The 25,159-nt window shown below is 45.4% G+C and overlaps 1 protein-coding gene across 1 annotated transcript in view; it reads right to left on the bottom strand.

Moving 5' to 3' along the window:
- The window catches only part of Bmp6 (bone morphogenetic protein 6), a 175,365-nt gene that overhangs the window by 6,414 nt on the left and 143,792 nt on the right, over positions 1 to 25,159 (bottom strand). Inside the window, exons 2-4 of the mRNA XM_035442926.1 lie at positions 22,327 to 22,519; positions 6,359 to 6,507; positions 5,374 to 5,571 (exon numbers count right to left, since the gene is read on the bottom strand). Coding sequence (XP_035298817.1) covers positions 5,374 to 5,571; positions 6,359 to 6,507; positions 22,327 to 22,519 — 540 coding nt within the window. The remainder of the gene's footprint in view (positions 1 to 5,373; positions 5,572 to 6,358; positions 6,508 to 22,326; positions 22,520 to 25,159) is intronic.

Here is a 25,159-nt window from a genome sequence, read left to right as displayed (position 1 = left end):
AAGATCACGGAGTCCAAGAACTTTGTCCACTTCCCAATCATCCCAGCTGTCTGAGAAGATGCCTGGTGCTCAACACAGAGAATTTTCTAGAAAGAGAAGCTATTTCTTTTAGAGCCAGACATTGACATTTTTGTTACTAAGGACTGAGGCCAAAGAGAGGAAAAGCAGGAATTCAGTCCTCCTGTTTCCTTTCCTACAGATATTCTCAGGCCAAGCTTGTGTTTCCTTATAGTTCCATGGTGAGGGCTGGCAGAGAGCGTATAAATATTTGTGAAGGTCCCTGACCTTTGGAATATTTGTTTCTGTAGCTCAGGGGTGGGTGCTCTGGGCTCCACGTGGAATGATGCTGACCCAATTTTTTTGTGTGTTTTGTTTTTACAGATTGGCAGGCAGCTGAAAAAAAAATCCTCTTACCCACGCCACCATTGATATCTGTTTACAAAAGGGGTCTGAGGAAGGCCAGATTAAAAAAAAAAAAAGCATGCAGCTAAAATTTAATAAGAACATATCCACTCAAATGGGAGAAAAGATCACAGCTTTGTCCAAGTGAGGGCAGAGTTAGAGGCAAAAACAAAACCATGAAAACATGGAGCCACTCTAGCCCCAGGGCCAACGATACAGCCCAGGGACACGGTGTCTGACTCACTGGCATCCTGTGCACAAATCTGGGGAATCACCAGCAGTGCCACTGAAGGGACACTAGGACTCCATCCAGACAAGGACAGAAGTCCTGAACGAGGACAGAGCAATGCCTGAGGATGCTAAGTCCTGAACAAGGACAGAGCCATGCCTGAGAATGCTCAGTCCTGAACAATGACAGAGCCATGCCCGAGGATGCTCGTTCCTGAACAATGACAGAGCCATGCCCGAGGATGCTCGTTCCTGAACATGGACAGAGCCATGCCTGAGAATGCTCAGACCTTAACAAGGACAGAGCCATGCCTGAGGATGCTCCGTCCTGTGGGCTTGCTATTTCATAGGCAGAAACAGCAAGAACAAAATTTCACATCATCTGGTAACAGTAATAGTGAAGACTGGGCTATAGCTCAGTGGTAAAGAGGTTAGCTAATGGTTTCAAAGCCCAGTGCCACCAAAAGAAAATCCCCTTCCCTTGCAATGACAATAACAAAAACAGTGACAGTAACAATTCCAATGATCATCTGATAAAACAAAGACCAGTTCAAAGTCACAGCATCAGACTCATTAGAAAACTTGAAATGACATAAATGGCCCTCTCCTCCCCAGATGTGTCATGGAGGGTCCAGAAAAATTAGCTACAGCAGAACCTGGAATTGCCAAAAGAAATCATCCTTCAAGGCCATCCATTCATTGATCTTACAATGGATTGGCCAAATGGTATCGCAGTCCCCCACAAACAAAACAGCAGAGGCCAAGAGAAATATTATAAAAGAGGAAGAATGGCAGTCAGCAGAGACTTCAGACTACAGTTCAAAGACCCGGGGCAGGGGTTCAGAGCGCACTGGACTGGCAAGAACTGGGGCTGGGAAACAATTGCCAGATTCATAAGAATCCCTCCTGGGCTACATAGAGCAGCTTGGCCCAGCACTGTCAAACAGGTGTAAAAACAATAAAGACATGTCCCGAGGCTGTGCAGGCCCATGAGAAAAGTGCAACTCAGCCAACGTCCACCATGCCTGCGGAGAGGACAGCTGCAGAGAAGCATGGGCACGTGGACACCACGCAGGGAGACTTCCCTCCAAACCCACTGTGTGCTGCACATGTCTGCAGAGTCCAGCCTGAAGTCAAGTACACATGGTAGAGCAGGTTGGGGTGGGCTTTGGGGACTGGGAGGCAGCAGGTGGGCTCTTGGCCACTTCCTTGTGCTGGGCAGGCCTGCTGTCTCGGGAATCCACAGCTCAGTTCCTAAAATAGTTGCTTGTCATGTTTCACTCTGATGACAGGTGATTTGATGAATGACGTTGACATCTTTACTCAGGTGCACGATGTCCCTAGTGGGCTTCTTCTAGACAAGGCCGCTTTGGGAAGAAGTGTCAATGCCCTGGGAGTGTACTATCGAAGGAGTGAGTAACCAGAGAATGGAAATCTCTCCCTCCAATATTCTGAAAGGCTTGGGGGAGGGGAGTGGCTGGAGCCACACTGCAGGTGGCATCTTTTCTGAAAATGAACTAGGTCATGAAGGCCTGGCAACCTCTGGTCCTTCAACAGCCTGGAAGGGGAGCCTATAAAGAGACACGTCCATTCTCCAAGCAAAATCCATGTTTCCTTTCTTAGTTTGCCTTGGGTTTGTTGCTGTTGGGTTGGTTAGTTAGTTTTAGGGTTTCTATGTATTTACTTTGAGACAGTTTTATACTGTATCCAACAGGTTTGGCTGTTGGCATAGAGAGCCTCCAGCTCTCTATGTAGGCAAGGATGACTTTGAACTTCTGATCCTCCTGCCTCTACCTCCCAAGTGCTAGGATTATGGGCATTAACCATACCCAGTTAATACGGCACTAGGGATTGAGCCCATGGCTTTGTCATGCTAGGCAGGTACTCTATCAACTGAGCTGCATTTCCAGCCCGAGAAATCCTTTCTCAGGTAGAAGTCTGTCCCTCTGCATGCCCATTAATAGAAGAAAGAGCCAAGTGCATAAAGCAGAGCTTTGAGAGGCTGAATTTGAGTCCTTTCTCATTTCCTGGGAGGTTCAGAGAAGACAGAGATGAGAGATCCCTTCATCTCAGTGCTTTCTTTGGGTTCTGAAATATGTGAGATCAGAGGGATTTGGCATGGATTCCTTTGCCCAGGAAGTAAGGAAGCAAACTAGAGGGACTGGGTTGGAAAGTGGAGTGGGGAGACCAAGGGACAATAGGGACCCTTGGAGCTTATTACAAATTAGGCCGCTTTAATATCCATAATTAATTTTTAACTCATCAGATTGAAAGAAAAAGTTGAAAGGGACTTGGAAAAAAATAATTGGATGGCTTTGCTGAAGCCAAAATCAGAGACAACACGTTTTCTTAATTAAAAAGAACTGGCCTACATATTAGGCAGGCATGGTGAGTGTTGAGTCAATCATGTGAAATTATAACTTTAAAAAGCAATCAACAGTGCCAGGGATGCCTCCACAGTCTGAAGTCCAAATAACCAAACTGGCCACAGTTCGCAAATGAAGCCTACCACTGGCTGAATTCATCATCAGCCCCCAGAGGAGAATGCAGACTAGTAATTCAATTCAGCAGACTGTCTCCCGTGGAGGGGGGCAGCAAAGCAGGCATTTTTATTTTCTGAAGGCCTCAATCCTGACTGTTTCTAGCGGTGAATACAGGAACACCCATGCTGTGCAGTGCTTCCAAGAAACACCATGACAAGGAGAAGCAAAATGTCCATTCACACTAGGCGGTGGCTACTCAAGGGTCACGTCCAAGGCACTGGCATAAGAGGGCTTAGTTAAGTCACAGCCTAAGATCTAGAAGATATTTCCTCCCAAAGAAAAGTGGGGTGCTTGGAGAGGCTGCATTCATTCTTCCTGGGCACCAAAGATGGCGGTTGTCGTGAGCTGCCTTGAAAATAAACAGCCTCTGGAAGTGTTTTACTTCCTTGGGATCCCAGCACGTGCTCTGAGCACCTACTTTTTATAAGTGGGTGTCAGGAATCTTTGAAGGTGACTGTGTGTCGTGTGACTGCATTTCACCAAACCCTCCGACTCTGTTCAGTCTGCAGAGAGGTGAACTGAAGCTCACGCCCACTGAGCAGGTTCTCCAGAGCCACAAGGTTGCAAGAAAAATTCTGACAGAAAAGCACACTGCAGATACTCAATGTCACACTTGCTTTCTGAGCTGTTCAATGCCCCAAGGGATCCAGAACTAAGAAGCACTTGCTTGAGCCATGTTGCAGTCTGAATCCAGCACCGCCCCACAGCTGCTACGCACGTGCTTCTAGGAGTTTCCACTTCCCACTCCTCCCAGTTCTAGAGAAGACTTCTGAAAGTGGGAATTAACCCTCAGACACTGACTGGGGGCTGCTTCCTCTCTCATGTCCTTTGAATTTGCTTGTCTAGAACAGGACTGAGTGCCAATGTAGGCTTGGCCAATCAGAGCATTTCCTAGGCAGCAAGATGATCAGGGTTGGGCAGGTGGTACAAGCTAGCCCAATGAGCATCAAGGCTGACTTCCTGCTGACCCAGCAAGGCAGAAAACTCTTGTATTTGAAGATGAGGTTGCCAAGATCACACTCAGACTCCCGGAAACCTTCCCCTACACTGACCGTCTTTCTGAGGAGTCCACCAACAAGAAACACAAAAAACAGAACTTTCTAGTATCATCACTTTCCAACAATCCAATGAAACTGAAGCAAGAAACCCTGAACTTCCCAGTTAAATGAACCAATAAAATCCACTTTAGAGGCTCTGAGTAGATTATTAGTCTCAGCCAAGAGTTCTGGTAAAGTCCATAGAGCATGAATGGTGTGGAGTATTGCTTTTGTCATTGTTTTGTTTTGGTTTTTATATGCATTGGTGTTTTGCCATGGGTGTCAAGTCCCCTGGAACTGAAGTTCCAGACAGTTGTGAGCTGCCATGTGGATGCTGGGAATTGAACCCAGGTGCTCTGGAAGAGAAGTCAGTGTTCTTAACCACTGAGTCATTTTTCCAGCTCCATGTAGCATGAATGTATAATACTTCCTCATGCAAGTTGAGCACCCAAAGTCTGAAAAGCACCATTTGATGGGTGGTGGTCAAACCAAAGTGCACTAAAAATGCTGTATAAAATTAACATACAGCTTATGTCTGTAACGTGAATGGGGAATATAAATTAATTTTAGCATCAGCCATAGTTCTTATCCCCAAGAAATCTCATTATGTATATATGCAAGTATCCCCAAATCTGAAGAAAAGAAATATTTGAAAACTTTCTGGCCTCAAGCAGAAGACCACATCTTCAGGTCCCAGCATCCACACGCTGGCTCACAACCATCTGTAAGTAGTTCCAGAGAATGTGGCACACCTGACCTCTAGGGACACCAGGCACACACATGGTATACACATATACAGTCAGGTAACACATTTATGAATTAAATAAAACAATTCTAAAAATTAAAATCGTTGGAGTGTCTCTATGATTTTTGTAGGAAGGAAAAAACAAGAGCTGTAGAAATCTCATCCAGCAAAAGAATGCTTGTCTGAATCAAGTGGCAGTGGGGATGCCTGCAGCTCCAGCCTTTGGGTAATAGTGCTCTGAGGGTCCTAGGGTCCCATACAGGTATCTGTGGCCAGGGCATTATGACCGTTCCTAGGATTCCCCCCCTCCCCCGCCCCTGCCACTAGTCGCTGTGTTTGCTGAGCAAAAGCTGTCCAACATCCGAGGCCATAGGTACCTTCGTCCCGATGGGTACACCAAGGCTCCACCCACACTCACCTGAAGCACTGGATCCCCGGGACACGTCCTGTGACTGGGTGGAACGGTTGCGACTCTGCTGCCGACGCCGACTGGAGGCTGACCGGGTGGTGCGCACATGGACCTCGCTCACCTTGAAGAAGGCCACCATGAAGGGCTGCTTGTCGTAAGGGCCGTCTCTGCCCACCAGGCCCGCGGCACGGGGGTTGACGTGGAGTCCTTTAATGCAAACCAAAGCCCACCCCTCTTTACTCCACAGAACCTTAGTCTCAAAGCTACATGATGAGGGGACTCTTTCTATTCTTCCATGTACGACTAAATGAAAAAGAGTGGGAATGTGGGCAAGGCCCTACACATCCTCCCGCCCTGGCTGGCTCCCGTTAGACGGCCAGACTCGAAGTGTGCCTCCCAAAGCACAGGATCAACCCAGGGAGTGTTCTTCTTTCTGGTCCTCTTATCCATTGCTATTCACACTTCCTTCCTGGCTATATTTCTCCCCAGCAGTGGAACGACTGTGCAGGAGTTGAACAACTGAAGCAGAGAGCCAGGCAGGAGGGGAAGCTTCCTCGAGGGTCCCTTGGCAAACTCACTGGACAGTCAGATTCTAACGACCTTTCTCTCCCTCCCTTTCCTTCCTCGTCCCTTCCAGCTCTTCCATCTTTTGGTACGGGGTAGAACCCAGAGACTCACACGTGCTAGACAAGTGCTCTATAGCTGAACTGTATGCCCCAAGCTTCCTGCCTTTCTCTGGGGATTCTTCCACCTGGTTCAGCCTGGGGAAGCTAGCCTCCCATTGGGGGCAGTGGGGGACATGGCCTGAGCTTGCTTCCAAGTCCTTGCTAGTAGAAAGTTTTGCTTTTTCAATGTGGTCATGAGGAAACAGAAAACAAGGTCATCCTGGCGCCGAGGCCTGGGCTACAAGCAACGGTCCCACCACCGCCGCTACAGAGGAAATGAATGGAAATGACTGCGGGTAGGTGCTGGCAGTGTGCGAATCACAACTCACCATCCTGAGTCACCACACTCAGCTGGAGCCCCATGTTGTGCTGTGGTGTCACCACCCACAGATTGCTGGTTGCTGTGATGTCAAATTCCAGCCAGCCTTCTTCTGAGGCCCACACTACACGGGTGTCCAACAAAAATAGGTCAGAGTCCCTGAAAGAAAGCAAAACAGCACAGCGAATCACCTGCTGTCCTGTGGCACATTCCTACTGGGGCTTGTCATTAAAGAAGGCTGGAGTCAGATCATGCCCATTTGTGTGACCAGCCACAGCTCTGCCTAAAGGCGCCACAATATGGAATACAGACACAGAATAATAAGGAAAGATGCAGGATATGAGCTATCGGGGGACTCCTTAAATTCGCCAAGACCTACTGCTTCCCACACCAAGTCTTTCTTGGAATTTGGGTAAATTGCAAATATTATTTCATTTGTCTCAATATTCAGTTCATTTTTATTATGGCATTGTTTTATTTATGATGCTATTTATTGGATAATAGCATAATTATGGCTAGTGAACCCTAAAAAGTAGGAGGCAGGGAGCAATAGGTATAAAACAAGATTAAATCAGGATCCAAATAATATATAAAAATTTGGTGTCTCCAATCAAATCTCTATAAACACCATCAGGCTATGCATATAAGATATATGAGATATATGCGAGTCAAAAATGAATTTTGCATTTAGACTTAGCAACCATTCCCAAACTATTTCATTTTAATATATATATATAATATAATAATGTTCATGTTCATACACACACACACACACACACACACAGGAAACACTTCTAATCCCATGCAATTTACACAAAGGATACCCAAGCTTTCATTAGTTTAAAATAAGCATCAAATTCTCATAGTATACATTTATAGGGTATTCCCTTTTACCTTGCTTTACTTAGTTGCTACAGTAATCATCACTGCTGAAGAATAGTTATCTCCATTCCCAGCTGGGAAACTGAGTCTCAGACATGAGGTTATGGGTCAGGATCATGTAGCCAAGATGAAAGCAAATAAGTGTGAGAATTTAGTAAATGAACAAAGCAAGGAACTCAGTGCTGAAGCAAAAAAGTTTTTCATAATGACAGACCATCTTTTGAGATTATTTCCTAAGACATTCTGTAGTAAATGAATAAAGTTCATTTCTCATTCATCGGCTTTTTTTTTTTTTTTTTTTTTTTTTTTTTTTTTTTTTTGAGGCTAGTGCAACATCTGAGGTTAGAATCTTAGGTTTCTTAGATGGGAAATATGCATCTCCCTTCCAAGGCAGTGTGGGGTTAGAAGCGAACTCTATTGTCATCATTCCCACATGTAAACAGTAGGTAGAGTGACAGGGAGTTTACTCAGCTGCTTAGCAGTCTGTGGGGGTATACTCAAGCTTGCCCTCTTTAAAGCTCTCCCCCACATGGATGTGTCACATTCCCTGTGGACAGACTACCCCCCTGTGAGCAGGGAGATGAGGGGTGTTCAGGGAAAACAGCAAGAGGGGGCTGGGAGTCAATGCTTTGAAGTGGAGATGCAGGAAGACATAAGGTCCACTCTGTAATGTCATAGAAGACCCTCGTCCAGAAATAACACAGACGGTACAAACAGCTCTGTGGGAAAAACAGCCCCTGCCCCGTTCCCAAAGAAAGCTGATGATGTAGTCATGTTAGGGGCAGACTCTGGCTGGCACTCTCCGGAACCAAGATCCAGAGAGAAAAGTTCAAGATATGAGGTGGAGTGTGTGCCTACATACAGAGCCCCTGACAAGGGTTAGTTTTAGGTACAGAGCTTCGGCTATGCAACAGGCACCTAATATCCAAGGACGCTGAATAGGGATGAAATGTTCAGCATAGGCTGGTGTGTTACACATTTGGTCTCTAGCTGGCGGTGGCATTTGGGAGGTGGCAGGCCTAGCTAGAGGCTAGCTTGGGGTGTATTCCAGAGGGTATGTTGTCTTTCCCACCCTTCCTATCCCCCTTCCTTCCTCTCTATTTCCCTCCCTTTAGACCTTCATACTTCCCTCCTTCACCCTCTGTCCTGGAGAGACAGCCTCAATGTAAAGGGCTCTCCTCTATAGCATATTCCCATAGGCAATGGGCAATTTGTAAGTGGCAAGGCTGACAGACAAGGCTGGCACACAGAGCTGGGATGGGATTATGGTTTTGTTTCAAAAGAGTAGAGTTCATAAGAAAAGATGAAGAGCTGAACATGGTGGTGGGTGCCTGTAAACCTAGCTCTGAAAATCACCGTCTAAAATGGAGATGGAAAACCGAGGAGAGAAAAAAAAAAGGGGGCGGGGAATGAAGGAAAGAGGAAAGCCAAAACATGGATCTGAGAGCAAGTGAAATTTGAGACAACAATGGAAAAAAGCTGGCGAGAACGATGAATTATTACAGTGTGGAAGAAATTAAGTTTATGTGGTTGTACTGGCTAGTTTTATGTCAGCTTGACACAAACTAGAGTCATCAGAGGAAGGAAGGAAACCTCACCTGAAAAAAATGTCTCCATAAGACTGGGCTGTAGGACATTTTCTTAATTAGTGATTCATCAGTAAGAGCCCAGCCCACTGTGGGTGGGGCCAACCGTGGGCGAACAGTCCTGGGTTCTGTAAGAAAGGAGACTGAGCCAGCCATGAGGAGCAAGCCAGTAAGCAGCACCCCTCCATGGCCACTGCATCAGCTCCTGCCTCCCAAGTTCCTGCCCTGTTTGAGTTCCTGTCCTGAGTTCCTGTCCTGAGTTCCTGTCCTGATTTCCTTCCATGAAGGACAGTGATGTGGAAGTGTAAGTCGAATAAACCCTTTTCTCCCCAAGTTGCTTTGGCATGGTGTTTTATCACAGCAAAAGAAACTCCAAGACAATGGTTTATGGCCATCGGTGGACATTGTGGGCTGAGTTTCCATTGTAAGTACTGCAGGTATCTTAGGTTGTTTCTCTGGTAAACAATGAAGATCGTGGCAGTTCTCAATGCTTATGAGACTGACTAAACAAGTACAGTCCCACAGCTACTGGTTCAAGGTGGGGGAGGGGCTTGACTTTAGGATGCCCAGGTCCTCTGCAAGGGATAGCAGTATGCTAATTCCCTTTTTCATGACTATGACAAAAATGCTTTACAGTATAACTTAAAGAAGGAAGAATTGCTTTTGGCTCATGGGTTCAGAGGGTTTAATAGATAATTGTTTGGACCCATGGGTATAGGCAGAACACCCTGCCTATGGGAATATGCTATAGAGGAGAGCCCTTTGGGGTGAAGGAGGGAAGTATGAAGGTCTAAAGGGAGGGAAATAGAGAGGAAGGAAGGGGGATAGGAAGGGTGGGAAAGTAGAAACAAGGACAACATACCCTCTGGAATACACCCCAAGCTAGCCTCTAGCTAGGCCTGCCACCTCCCAAATGCCACCGCCAGTTAGAGACCAAATGTGTAACACACCAGCCTATGCTGAACATTTCATATTTCAAACCGTAATAAGAAATAACTTAACACGCAGATTTAAAGAACAGGACTAACTGGGATAAAGAAATACACATACATACAGGATGCTGTGTTTTTACAGGACACTCACTGTACTATGTAGACCAGGCTGGCCTTCAATACACAGCTATCGGCCACCTTAGTGTAAGAAGCAGCGAACAAGACACACTGTCTCATAGACTGCAAGAAACAATGCCCAAGGTTGCCCTCTGACCTCCACACAGGTGCCCATACCCCACACCAAAGTACTAGGTTGCCCTCTGACCACCATACAGATGCCCACACCACACCTCCTACCTCCCCACAGAAGAGGTAGAGACAAATGGACGCTTTCATGTAAAGTTCAAGTAAACTCGAAATGAAAACCATTGATTTGGAGGGTTGGTCTGCAGGATTTGGCCACGGCTCGATGATAGAGATGGCCACATATGCAAGTGTCCTTGTTACGAAGCTCATCTGGTATATTCCATTAGGAGGAATTCCTTGCAGTAGTTCTTGGCTCGAGCATGAAAGGCCCATTCTTTATGGCCCTCATTCCCATCTATAAAAAGCAGAGTCTAGAAATGTCCACAGTACAGGCTGAAAATACCGAGCAGGGGCTCAAATAAAGTAGGGAATCAAAACCCAGTGTGTTTAAAGATCAGAATCGGATGCATATAGAAACAGGGCAGTAACAGGGTTAGAATCATGAGCCAGCCTCACACACCCACATTGGGGTGCCTGAGAGGTGCATGCAAGCAGGCCCCCAGGGTGGTTAGCTGTGGCGGAACCCCCAAGACCTTCCTGACTTTGCCCTATTCATCCATTCAGAGAACAGTGCTCAGTGCATTAACATCACCACTGTCTGCTAAGGTCTGAAGGTGTCCTCCAAAGTCATGGGTTGGGAACTTATTCTCCAATGCAGAGCACTGAGGTGGGCCTTTGGGGGTGTGGTTAAGTCACAAGGGCCCTTCCCTCATGAATGGAGGACAAGTTTCCCCCTTTTCTCTCTCCATGTATGCAATCTCTTTCCTTTCTACTTTCCATCCCGGTGATGACATAAGAGATGGTCCTCACCAGCCATGGCTCCCTAATCTTGGATTGCCCCTCCTCCAGAACTGTGAACTAAGAAATCTGTTCTTTGTAAAATATCAATTTTGGGTATTTTGCTATACTGGAACAAAGTGGAGCAAGAAACACTCATTTACACAACTAGGGCAAGAAACTTCACAAAGGAATTAAACTCTAAGAAACCATCTCACAGCATCTAGGGACTCTCTGGCCCCCCATCTACTCATTTTCTTCAGTGACTTGTGCCCTTCTTAGGTACTGACTCCCCTGGCCTCCCCTCAGGTAGATTGAGCACCCTAGTTCCATATTTGAGTACTGGCCCAGCAGCTGCAAGCGTTTCAGCTCTAGCACTGGGAAAAAAACTGTCCCCAAAACCAAACAAGATGCACCTGAATCCTCTTAATCCCACTTTGACAGAGCTGAAATGAGATAGTCTCAGCTAAGATACCCTGCACCACTGAATGAAGACTCCCTAACTGGCCACAGTCACCCCAACTGGTTGTTTTGGACTCTCACTGACATGGCCAACTTAACTCACCTAACAACTACAAAAAAAAAAAAAAAAATCCTTAACCAGAGAAAGATACAATCTGTAAGTCACCTGCTGACTATTTTGCTCTCAACCACCACTCAGATCCCATTTTGTTTGATAATCAAGGTTTCCATGTCCAAAGACAGAACAATGTCACTCTTCTCGGAATTTCCATTCTAGGGTGTGTGTTTCTTCAGACCATAATCCTGGAAAAGTTCTTACCAATCCAAAACACTAACTTATGAGATCTACAAATTAAAATTAACACAAACTAAAGTTGACCAACTGGAATTCCACACAAAGATTTGGAAGGTTCAGGTTGGTGGGCACAACTGTCCCTACGTGGTCCCTCCTGTGACTCAGTTTCTAAGGTGTCTTCCAGGTTAGTAATATTCCCCTGGGTAAAACGCTGTGGGCCTTTTCTTCATTCATTCCAGAGAAGGTCTCCTGACTGTATCCAAGGTCACAGAGCCCTGTCAGAACAGCTGTGTTTGCCAGAACCCGTTTTATTAGGAAAAAAACAAGTTCTTGATAAAGTAGCATTTATTTATTCAAAATAAGCAGACCCATAGTACATTCTTTTGCCATGTACAGGTCTGGATTTAGTAGAAGTTAAGATAAAAAATAAAATCCAAATACTGGTAATCGCAATACAACAAGGAGAATCTAGCTTTTGAGTAGATTGAAAGAAAAAAAAAAAAACAGTTGAACATTTGACCCTTGAGCTTTTCTTTATTTAAGGTACATATTTAAATTTTTTGCCACTAGAAAGGGAACTATAAATTTGAATACAGAGATGCGCACACACACCCCCCCACACACACACACTCATAATGATTTGAGTAGCAATGATGAATAGATACATACATACATTGGTAATTTTAATTGAGTTTATAACACTTGGTTGTGCTAGGTTTCCCCATGGTGAGTATCATTCTAAGATAATTCTAAATGCCCAGAGGCACCCTTCATCTTTACACAGGACAAAGGGCTTTGCTGTCAGAACATAAATGTAAAAATGCTAATGGCATTTGCCCCGTGACTGTCCAAAGAGCTCTTACATATATTAGTTCCTCATCAGCACCCTAACCGAGAAACATGACCAGCACCAGCACAGGTTTGCCAAAAGTTTAAGTAGCTTGGTCATCATGGTCATGCAGCCAATAGCATGTGCTCTTAATTATCTTCCCTGTAATCTCCAGAAAAACTATATCAGACTGTGACCCCTCACTGCAGAGCTTCGGGCTCAGTAGGTCCAGGAGGGCCCCAAGAGGAGTATATTTGGCAGACTTGAGAGTAATGCGGACACTACTGAACTTGGAGAACACTCCATGGGACAAGGCCCAAAGCACGGATACCACCTCTTCATTCAATACTTCAGTTCTCCCTTTGCCTGCTTGTAGACTTAAGTTTGGAGGCCATTGGCTCTCAAGATGTCTTTCTTCCTCTCCTTCCAGAAACAGAGCAAATCAGATGGAGGCTAGGCCATGAGCTAATGTTTGGTTGTACTATGGATTGGCTGTCAAGTTAGGCTTCTAAGCATAGTCACAGAAAGATCAAGTCCAAAGTTGGAGTGTTTGAGAAGACAGAGGAGGTGGAAAGGGAACTGATAACTATGTATACATCCAGAACTTCTCATCCTGTCTGCTGTAGCTACTTAAACAAAACAGTGACTCCATGACCTAGAGTTTATCCCAGCCCGCCTTAGTGACAAACACAAAGAGAATGAAGAATCCCTATATCTTTGAAGGGATTTCTACATCTTGTCCAATGTAGGGTAATGAAACAGTTAACATACTGCCAATTTGGTTTAAAACAAAAAAAGATGTTTCATAAAATAATCCTAACCACTAATGCAGCCTGCCTCTCCTCATGAATGGAGATGCATGCAATCAAAAGCAATCAGCTTCCAGTAATGAATAATACATAAGGTACAGTGCTCAGAAACATAAACCTATTTTCCTGTCTCATTCAAGCTGACAGAGTATGTAGGCAGATCCCAAAGACTTGCTGTTTTTTCTACCACACACACCCTAAATTCTCTGCAACATGAAACACCTAGACACTCTTCTAAGTACATGCAGTATTTTGATAATTTTAATTGTACACTGTGCTTTACCAACAACAGATCAGAGGATCTGGAGTAAGGCTTGGGGACTTCTCAAACCTGAGCTTTGGTTGTTGTCTATCTTCAGGTAGACAGCATTCTGAGGAGGAGGGGCATGCTGAGGAGGAGGAGGAGGAGGAGGAGGAGCATGTTGAGGAGGAGGAGAAGGGGCATGCTGAGGAGGAGGAGGAGAAGGAGGGGCATGTTGAGGAGGAGGAGGAGGAGGAGGGGCATGCTGAGGAGGAGGAGGCGGGGCATGCTGAGGAGAAGGGGCATGCTGAGGAGGAGGAGGAGGAGAAGGAGGGGCATGTTGAGGAGGAGGAGGAGGAGGGGCATGTTGAGGAGGAGGAGAAGGGGCATGCTGAGGAGGAGGAGGAAGAGGAGGAGGAGGGGCATGCTGAGGAGGGGAGGAGGGGCATGCTGAGGAGGAGGAGGAGGGGCATGCTGAGGAGGAGGAGGCGGGGCATGCTGAGGAGGAGGAGGAGGGGCATGCTGAGGAGGAGGAGGTGGGGCATGCTGAGGAGGAGGAGGCGGGGCATGCTGAGGAGGAGGGGCATGCTGAGGAGGAGGAGGAGGAGGAGGGGCATGCTGAGGAGGAGGAGGAGGAGGGGCATGCTGAGGAGGAGGGGCATGCTGAGGAGGAGGAGGAGAGACATGCTGAGGAGGAGGAGGAGGAGGGGCATGCTAAGGAGGAGGAGGAGGAGGGGCATGCTGAGGAGGAGGCGGGGCATGCTGAGGAGGAGGAGGAGCATATACTTAACTGGGGAACTAGTTAGTTACATAACCCAAGCTGTGGATGCATCCCATTGCCCCATTTTCAAATGGAAAAGAACAAACACTAAAGGTTTATTGCCTGCCTGAGGTCCACACTCAGCAGGGATAGCCAGGTAGAAAAGGGAACATGGTGTGGCTGGGCACCATGACAGAAGGCTTTCCTCTCCTTAAACAGCAACTTCTCATCCAGATTTTCTCAAACTTGCCCTTCTTTTCAGAAAAGAAACTGACTCTGTTATCTGAAAAGGTTGAGTTTTATCTTCAATGAAAACCCAAGAGCATTTCTTAATGGTACCATCTGTCCGCCAATAATGCCTAAAGAAATGTCTGTTCTGGATCCTGGATCTGGGCCAGCTACTGGACTCCAGGCTCCTTACAGATCCATGTTTGGTTAATAACACGTGCATCAGTGGTTTAGGGGGATCCGATAAGAGAGTTCTGAGTTAAACTGCTATCAAGGTGTCGGTCTTCTGATTTTGAAGTATCAAGCGAAACCCACCACCCCAAAACGGAATGTGTTGACAAAAACTCAAGCCTGTTTGAAATCATTGCAGAGCAGAAAGCCAGGCAACACATAAGGGGTCAAATTCAAGAGAGGGGCAATGCACGGAGGCCAGGCATTTGCTGCCTTTTTCATTTCAGAGCACTTGTGAATTCCTACCAGCAATACACCAAAGCAGAAAGTAGCAGCTTGGCATACTGTCAGCAGCTAAGAATACAAATGATAGTTCAGACAATAATGACGATTGATAGTGGTGACGATGACGACGATGATGGGCTAAAGGTAGATAGGACATGAAGGACAAAGGTCTCAAAGGAAACAGCCTGCTAGAAGTGAACATGTCAACGTGATCTCATAAGAGGTTTGGGTTCAGTTTTCTTCTTCAAGTTCTGGCTGCCATGAACACCAATATTTTCATTTGAGAAGTTTGCCAAATATGAAGCTGTGTATACATGGGATGCGAAGCTGAGAAAACAAGCAGAAAGGAGCTGTTTGGAGACTTCAGAGCACAGGAAGAATTTTGGCAGTTTCACAATACTGGGGAATTTAAAAAGAGAGAGAGAGAGAGAGTTCAGAGCCCACCAAGGATGAGGGCCTCTGGTAAGTATCCCAGTCTCAGCTGAAACCCCCAGGGGGCTAAACTGCAAAAGGAGGGGGAACCAGAAACAGATGAGCCTCAGGGAACCTGAAGCCCAGCTTCATCCGGGACAAAAGGGTAAAATGATTCGTTTCCACTGCCCTGACATCCAGAAGAGTTTTGAATTCAGTCTGTAAGAAAGCAACAATGTATATAGCTGTTTTATTAAATTATACACAAAATTGAATAAACAAAAAGTTGTCAGGCATGTCAGGAAATAAAATCAAATGGAGACAACAATCAAGGGACTAAAGACAATGGCAATAGAACCAGAGGTGATCCAGACACTAGATCCAGATGTGGTTTCTGAATCCAAGAGTATTTAACAGTAACAAATCACAAACTGAACTTGTTCCAGGGTCTAAAATTGCCTTAATATTTGAAAGCCAATTCATGTATTGACACTATAGAGGAGAAAAAAAACACATAATCCTATCAAATCAGAAAAAATATATGAAATGTCACATCAATTCCAAATCTTAAAAAAAAAAAACTACAGTTTTTAGGAAGTTTAGAGGATAATTTCCTTAGTCTACTTAGTTTATACCAATTATACCTAATCTCATCATAATAATTCTCTCACCCCCACCTCCAAGGTTAGTGTATAAGTAGATTTCAGAATTGCATTGGACTTCCTAGCCAGCAAAATTAGAAGAAAAAAAGCAGCAGCAAAACATGAATTGTAAAGAAAGAAATTTAGAGTTGATGATACTCATAGACATTTCAAAAGTATGAACAGAAAAAAACATTAGTGTTAACATAAAATTTCAACTTTCTGGATACAAGATCAATACACAAAAATCAACTGCAGTTTTCCACGGGAGCACAAACCAATCAATCACACACACACACACACACACACACACACACACACACACACACACACACACACACATTTTAATGCTATTGGCATCCAAAAAAATATATTTTAAGTTCATTAATTCTTACGTTAAATGTCCTCCCAAGAAACTTGTATGATGGAACACAGTAAAGAAGGGGGATCGGACTCAATGAGAAGATGCCACTGCCAAACAATAGGATTGTCAGACAGGGAGGACATGGGATGCCAGAGCCAGCAGAGGCAAGATGACTAACTCATGCACGGAACAGGCACACCTCAGAGAGTAAACATCTCCATCACAATTTCTGACTGGCTGTCACAAGAATGTCTTGAACTTTCAGTAAAACAAAGTTTAGTGAATAAGAACTGTAGCCAAAACCAAAAAATGACATAAAGGCATCGAAATTGCCTAATTTATCTAAATATGCTACTATAGTTTGAACATGAAATGCCTACACAGACTGGAGTGTGGAGAGTTGGTCCCCAGCTGATGCTGGTGTTTTGGGAGATTGTGGAACTTTTAAGAGATGTGGCCTGGCTTGCAGAAGTAGGTCTCTGGGATGGGCTTATGGTTCACAGCCTGGCCCTGGTGTACAACCTCCCATAGTCTCTATCTGCTGCCTCATGTATGAAAATGTAATTGTCTGTGCCCCAACTCCTACTATAGATGAAGCCACCATGCCTCTCTGGCCGTGAACCTGTGGGCTAAAATAAATTCTGTCTTCCCCAAGCTGTTCTTCCTGACTAAACCAGGATAAGAAACATAACTAATGTGGATATGATAGAAGTAAGTCCTGGTGTGTGTGAAAGCAACATGCTACCGTCCTGCTACTCTTCGTGGGTTTGGGAAGGCAAGGGGAATTCAGAGCGGCCTGTAAGTGCACTCCAAGCATAAAGATAGCTACTGTGCACATCACACAGAAGGTCACAACAAAGACGTAAATGGACAGGATGATCTGTGAAAGAGTGCAGATGGCGGCACATAAATTTGTCCTAATCGTTCTCCTTCTCTCACTTCCTCTACAAAACATGTTGATGACATGTAAAACAATATTGTTTCTAATTCAAATAAAAAATCTGCCAAAACAAACAAACAAATAAACAAAAACCATGTTGATGGATGGTGTTGGTCCAGAGAACAATTGAATGGAAAGACTTTCTGTCGGGAGGCCTGAATTCTAACAGACATGCTTGACACCAATGAAAACAGACTGAAGCATCCTTGTGATACCTGCATCTGAGCTCCAAAGATGGAGGTATGGGGCATGCTGACCTCTTCTGGGCACTTCTGGCTTATCCTAGCTTAGGGATAACCCCTATGTCATCAGGGTGACTTTTAGGAAACACAACAAACCATGATTTCAACATTATTGAGCCATAGAAAAATTCAAACATGCCATGTTTTGTTCTCTTAAATGTGACCTTTTCCTCTCCTGTGTGATGGGACAGGGGAAAATCCTAATGAGAGGATATGAAGGGAAGACCTTTCCAAACTGATCTATATAAAACACAAATTTATATCAGTGATACTGTAAGGATGTATTCACTTACAGTAGCAAGTTTTGCTCTCACCTTAAATACATTTTTATTACTTCTTTAAGAATTTCATACATGAATGATGTGGTAATTTGAATGAGAATGGCCCTCATAGGCTCATATATTTAAATGCTTAATACCCAGTTTGGTGAACTCTTTGAGACAGATGGAAGGATTAGAAGATGTGGCGTGTTAGAGGAAGTGTGTCACTGGGGGGTGGGCTTTGAGGTTTCAAAAGCCCACTCCAGGCCCAGTATCTCTTTCTGCCTGCTGCCTATGGATCAGGATGTAGCTCTCCGCCCCATGCCTGCCTCCTGCCATACTCCCCACAATGATGGAAATCAAATAACCCTAAGAATCTATAAGCCAACCCCCAATTAAATGCTTTCTTTTCTAAGAGTTGCCTTGGTCATGGCGTCTCTTCACAGCAATAGGACAGTGACTAACACACATTCCATGTGTTTTGATTGTATTCACTCTCAGTCCTCCCCCTAACTCCTCCCAGGTGATCCCTTCGCTCCCACCTACTCCATCTCCTTTTTAGGTGCTGGAGGTGGAACCCAGCACCTGCTGAGCTACATTACACTGAACGCATCTTAAAATATAAACATTCACAAAACACTAATTTTTAAATTGTATTGTTGCTATTGTGTACACGTGCCCATGATGTGTCTGTGTGCATGATGCATGTATGTACCATGACATGTGTTTTGATGAGAAGACTACTTTGTGGAGTTGCTTCTCTCTGTCTCCCTTCATGTGGGTTCTGGGGATTGAACTCAGGTCACTGGGCCTGAATGGCAAGCACCTTTACCCACTGAACCATCTTGCCTGCCAGCCCACCACTGGGTAAATTGTAAAAGAAGTAATATACATAGGGTATCCTGAATGCCTTGGGCTTAGAAATAATCAAGTTGCTCTCACTGTAACCTAAGGGTTGCTTCAGGTCTTTCCATGATTTACATGCTCTTTCTCAATACTCATTCTCAGGCTTTGGGTCAAGTACCATGTTTCTGGAATAAGTACACTGTACTTAAAATCAATTTTTGTCGTTGTTCTAAACTTACCTGTTCCAGTATCAACAGAAACACATTTCCACAGGCAGCACTTGCCTTCTCAGAGGCTCTTGTAACCTCCCAATCAGCTTTTTATGTCTGAAGACTCCATATGCCATTTCTTTTGCCTTTAGCTGAAGTTCTGAGTTAGCATTTAAAAACCCAACTTCCCCCTCCTTGGAGGAGGCCAACTATTTTGTAGCACAAACATTTGTTACATTAAGTGAACACAGCAAATGCTACAAACTGTACTTCAGTACTGATTAGATAAATACATTTCCTCTCTGCTCAGAAAAGCATATTCAGCCAAGACACCCCAAGATGGTACAGATGGGGAGGTCAAACCTGCAGAAGGAGCCCTGCAGCTAAGTCTGGAGGCCTCTGGAAGAACATTTGGAAGTAGCAGGAGGCCTGGGCTCCTGGCCCACAGATAAGAAAACCTCCCCCAGCCAACCTGGAGCCCTTCAAAGGCACGATAGTCTCCCAACTTTCCTAGTATTCTCCTCCTATTCACACAAGTTAAACACACCCAACTGCCAAATGCTCTCATCCTAGAAGACAAATCGACAAGAGAGCCATTGGAGGTTGGGGCCATTCTGGTTTTTTGCTTTCCAACATTACTGCTGGTCTGGAGGAAGGATGTCACCACCATCCTGAGCACACGGCAGCTGTTCCCTTTTGGCTAAAGTTCAGTATGAATCTCACGAAGCTCCTGCTAGATCTCTCTTTAAATAAAAATCCTTTTGAGAAATTTCACAGTCACTATATAGCTAGCCTAGTATTTTTGTTATGACTTTTCCTGCAAGAGAGGTAAAAATCATGCATTTCAAACAAATTTGTGAGCCCCAAAAGTACCTTCTGGCTATTCTTGCCAGAGAAGTAAAACGGACTATCCAGTTGGGCAAACTGAAAAGCTAAGACAGGGCCAAAGAACCACTGAATGCCAATTCTCTCCAGTGCATCAAAAGATGAATATCTAGCAAAGAGAGATTTTTCTTTCTAAAAAAAATCCCACTATTGTAAAGCTACCAGATAAACTTGTACTTATGAGGAGAAAGTGGACACCTGGAAACTTCCTTGTTTTGAAATTCTGGTCCATTGTCACCATACCACAATGGCTATGTTTCACTCATCGTTTAACCGTCCCAGCTAAGACATGACCTACTGCCTTAGTGTAGGTTTATATTCAGTACCATGATGTGTTCCCAGTGCCTGGCATCTGCTGGCCCCTCTAGCGTTAGGTCTCAAACCTGGGACAAATGGCTAACTGAAATGCCTATTAACATATCAAAGTGGGTGCTGACACCAGGTTCTCCCAGCATCCCTCATCCCTACCTGTTTCAGGGTCTTCCTTGGCTGGCACAGCCTGCTCCTTACCCTAAACTCTAGTTCACGGACTAGGCTGGCTTCCCTTCCCCCAACTCCTCTGGCCCCTATATAACTCAGTCATTGTGGCTACACCAGTCTCTTGGCCCAGGCTGCCACTCCTGGTCTGTGCCCGCCACCCCCACCCTGCACCTCTCTCCTCACATGACCTGGCTCAGTCTAACCATGTTCACTCTGGACTTTTCCAGAGGTCTCTGGTTCTGGCTCTGCTCTCCCTTTTATCTACAATAAACTTCAACCCATACCTAGGAGCAGTCACGTCCTTTTTATGTTTCCTCATTCATCTGGTGCTGAAACCTGGGAGTGGCATAAATGATTCCTATCCCGGGGGCTCACTGCTCTGAACCAAGCTGCTGCACTGACTCTGCTAAGGTGGGCATGGATCATTTGTTTCTGCTGGCTTTTGCCATGCACCAAATTTGACTCCAACTTCTGAAGCCCAGTCCTTAAGCTGCTGCCTCTCCCCACCTGCCACTCCTCATCCACTCTATCAGCTGTGTCTTCCAGCTCTTAAGCCTTCTACATCCTCCTACCCAGGGCACCTACCTGGGCGTTCTCAGCGTCGGACTGCTATACACATCTCGATATCTATACCCACGTGGGTACATCTTTAAAGACACCCTTTCCCCCAAAGCCTCAGTTCTCCCATCTTCCCCTAAGAGCTACAGCCCCACCTGCAGTCCAGCTTGGGGCCACCTGGGACCTCTCCCTTACCCCCCCCAGGAGCTACAGCCCCACCTGCAGTCCAGCTTGGGGCCACCTGGGACCTCTCCCTTGCCCCCCCCCAGGAGCTACAGTCCCACCTGCAGGCAGTCCCATAGCTTCTGCTCTCAGCTTCCTCCTAAAGTTTCTTCTCCTACTCAGAGCTGCCTGCTCTGTCTCCCCCTCAAGCCCTCTTAGGTCTTTCTCCTTCCTCAGATGGAGCTCTAATACTCTGAGAGCCTGTCCTCTGTCTCTCAGCTCTCTTCCTACAGTCTGGAAGCCACCTCCACACTCTTTCTCAACTCCTTTTAAAGTTTATAGAAATTCCCTCCAGCAGAGTTCCCAGGATAGACTGGGGAGTGCCAGACACTGGTGTGCTTTCCAAGCTAAAACAGCCCTTCCCCAGGCTAGCGCTAGTTCCTTGTCACCACCCCTCCTCCCCAAGCCCCACAGATCTGTATATCCAAAAGAAACCAAGGTCAATTGGGAATCTCTAGAGCCTACTGGAAAGTCAATAATCTTTCAAAGCAAATTAGATTTGGTTTCTGAAGCCAAAGGAGACAGTGGGTGTACTGTAATCCCAGGACTCAGGAGGCAGAGGCTGGCAGCCCTGTTTCAGAAAAAGGCCAAACCAAAGTGTCTTTGGGTCACTAAGTGTGGGGTCTCCTTCCCTCTCTCATCATTATCTTTGCATTTGCTTTCTAACTGCTATAGGCATTATCAATGGCTTAAGTTGCTTCCTCTCTGTGACTACAGATTTGAACTTACTACCAAGTCCTCTGCCTTTCCATGCCCGAGCAGTTGCTGGGGAAGTTGTTCTTCATTGCTAGGCAGCACCATAAATATACTTTATTGAAGATTTTTTTCCCTATAAGTCAGTCTGAACTCATTTTAGAAAATAATAGTAACACAGACACACAGAAAAAAGGTAATAAATATATCATCCCCTGTATCTAAATGGTAGTGTTTGTATATGCTTATTCAAAGTAAACATATATGTATATTATATACACAAACACATACCTTGCAATCACCTGACTTGCAATCACTTGTAATTTTAATGTGTGCATTAATTTTAGCCACTCACACATAATCAAATCTGAGGACCAAACAATGACAAGAAACAGTTTATCCCAATAAATCAATTGACTGGTCATCAGGACACTTACTAAGGTCATCAGGACAGCTTACTGGTTTGCTTAGGAAGAGTCCCCTATTTGAAACATCTTCTTAATAGCAAAACACCCTGCTAGCTAAACCCTGCCCTTCAGAGCACCAGCTCTTCATGTTCAATAGCTCCTGACCTCTGGCCACCTTCTAACGACACCTGAAGTCATATGAGGAAAGGGTGAGAAGCAGGGAGCAGCCCACTTTTGAGCTTCCTGAGCCTTCATACCTGTGCTGATGCTCCTGTAAGACTTGGTAAATGCTGATAAGAAAAGTTTGGTTTTTAAAACTCCCCACAACACAGTCCTTGTAGACGCGGAACTCTGCAGCCGTCACCGCCTCACCCTCAGGAATCTGGGATAAGTTGAACTTGAACTCTTTGTGGTGTCGCTGGCGTGGGGAGAACTCCTTGTCGTACTCCACTATAGGATTAAACAAGAGAGAGTGACAACTATTGTTACTTGACCTGGTGCCACGGGCTCATCTCATGAACGTTCCCCAGTTTTACTTCACAGATTACCCGTTACCAAATTAACGACACCAAGGGGCTGAAAGAACACTGGCTGAACTGCCTGGCAGGTTGAGATTGAAATTCTCCCTTCTTCCCCGAGAGGAAGCAGAATGTTTGTGTTGCGTTCAGTTTATTTTTTATTTTTTGTAGTTTCAAGAGTTGACTGAACAAATGACTTGCATAAGATCAAGTCATTTAAAGGCTCTTGGCTTCCGGTTCCCTCATCAGCAAAAAAGAATATGACTGCAGAAAGGTCTGAGAATGAGTGAAATATTGAAGAAAAATTAGCCACCCACTACACCTTTCTAAGAGTTGTTGGTCCCCCAAACAATACAGGGTAATGGTCACTGCAATCGGTTGCCCACCAGCATGAGATGGTGAGGACTTATTGGTGAATATGGCACAGGCTCGGCCTGCAGAAGGCAGAGAACCAAGAGGGAACTGAGGTAAAAGCTTCCTCCCTGCCTGTGCAGTCTCAGAGTGCTGGAAGGTGCTGGGGAGCCTGCTAGGGGAGAACACTCTCTAACTGTCTTACTAGCTGTGGCCCCTGACTGCTACACTACCAACTATACCATGGCAAGATGTGCCCACTGGTGGGACAGTGGCATGGCTGTTGTGACAGTAACCAATCACTTGGTGACTGGAACTGCAGCCCACTCCACAGGAGGAAACTCACATCTGGTCCTATAAACCTGGAAAAAGCCCATGACTGGGGAGGCCATAGGTACTAGTGGAAAGCTACTGCTTTTCTGTATAAATGACGCACCTGTCAGATTACCTTCTAAATACTTTGGGTTATTCCCATGCATCAGTGCTGGTGTCTCTTGGGAAGAGAAGCTTCAATTTGTAGTGGACAGTGGGAACTACAGAGATTCATGTCTGTTTTGAAGTTGATGAATAAGTACTACGTGGTCAATGTAAGAGGGACATCTATGTCTATCACTGCCTCCAAGACTCAGCGAGCACCGAAGAGGAGAGGGCAGGATGCAACAGCCCAAGGATGGGGTGGAATGCCATAGAACACGGTCTCTTGGGCATGTCACGTGGTTGCACTCGTGAATTAAAGCACTGTGATAGCCTGCCTATGACCCACATAAGATTTGTCCTTTCCATGGAGGAGGTAGAGACTTACAAACCATCCCCGCCCCCACCCCAAGGATCTACAGACTGTTGACAGTTGCTGGAGGAGGGGGAGACATCATCTTCTATGGTACAGTCATTGGTGAGGCACCTAGCTCCTAAAAATAACCTGTTGCTCATGCTCCTACGTAATCAGGAAACCGTAATGACAGTTCATCAGGTAAAAAGAGACATGAAAGTAGAGGGGGCATCTGGAAAGAGGAAGGAGAGTAGTGGGGGACCAGAGGGGGACACAAAGATGGTGAGGGATTAATACGATCAGAATATATGAAAGACCATCATGAAATCCATCATCATGGATAATTAATATATGCTAATGACTTCCTGACCCTTCCACCCTTTCCTCTCTGTTGCTTTTCCTTCCCCAGTTTTGTTCATGTGTCACCATCTGTAGCTGACATGAAAAGGGGCACCCTGGCCTAAACCTGGGATCTGTGACATGGTGGAGGACAGGTAGTGTACCTCCCCTGTCTTGACATTACAGCAGTCTCCACATTTTGTTTGTTGCTCCATGAAAATATTAGTAGAATGTTAAATTTGTTAATGACCACTCCACACACATATATAACACGTTCTTACTCCCACCCCACCCTCTCATCACCCTTCCACCTATGTCAGCATGGCCAAGTCCCCTTTCCCCATTCATGCCTTTTGGTTTTGTGATCCACTGAGTTTAACCAGGGCCACCTGTTTGACCATAGGTTTGGGACTATCCAGTGGAGCCTGGTGTCAGTGGATTTTTGTTGAGGAGTCTAGGGTAAAGTCTCATAGAAGATGATCTTCTCCTAATGGAATCAAGGGCTGAAGACAAAAGGGAGAAACCCCATATGTCATTAAGCTGCTGGAGGCCTTTTTAAGTTGACAGCAGATCCCAAGCAAGAAAAGTAAGTGTCACTTGCTATTAATAGCTTACATTTTGAAAAATTAAAGATGGAACACACACACGCACTCACGCACGCACGCACACACATGCACACATTACCTGGACTCAGTTTCTCTCCTGTGGATGAATGTATAAAGGAAATGAGTATACAAAAACTCAAATGACTTTCTGCTATCTGCCACACACAGATGTACCTGGAAGGCATGGCGCTAAGTGATATAAGCCAGGCACAGAACAACAAAACCATTTGCTCTCACTCATATGTAACATCTATGAAAGTCAAACTCCCAGAAGCAGAGAGAGAATGGTGGTTGCCTGGGGTCTGGGGAAAGAGTGGAAAGAGTTTGGAGAAAGTCAAATGAGAGGGAACAAAAGTTAAATATGTTTGACAGACCTGATTGACAGTCCTGATAGACAGCCCAGGGCCTAACTGACTGTACTGCCTTGATATGAGACCTGTCAGGCGTATGAGGTATGGAGGAGCTCCTCAGCCACCATGGACAGAGAGATCTGTGGCACTCTGTCAGC

The sequence above is a fragment of the Cricetulus griseus genome, chromosome 3, assembly GCF_003668045.3.
Source record: "Cricetulus griseus strain 17A/GY chromosome 3, alternate assembly CriGri-PICRH-1.0, whole genome shotgun sequence".
Taxonomy (NCBI): Eukaryota; Metazoa; Chordata; class Mammalia; order Rodentia; family Cricetidae; genus Cricetulus; species Cricetulus griseus.
Note: the sequence above shows the minus strand (reverse complement) of the source record. Positions and strands in the feature narration are given on the sequence as shown.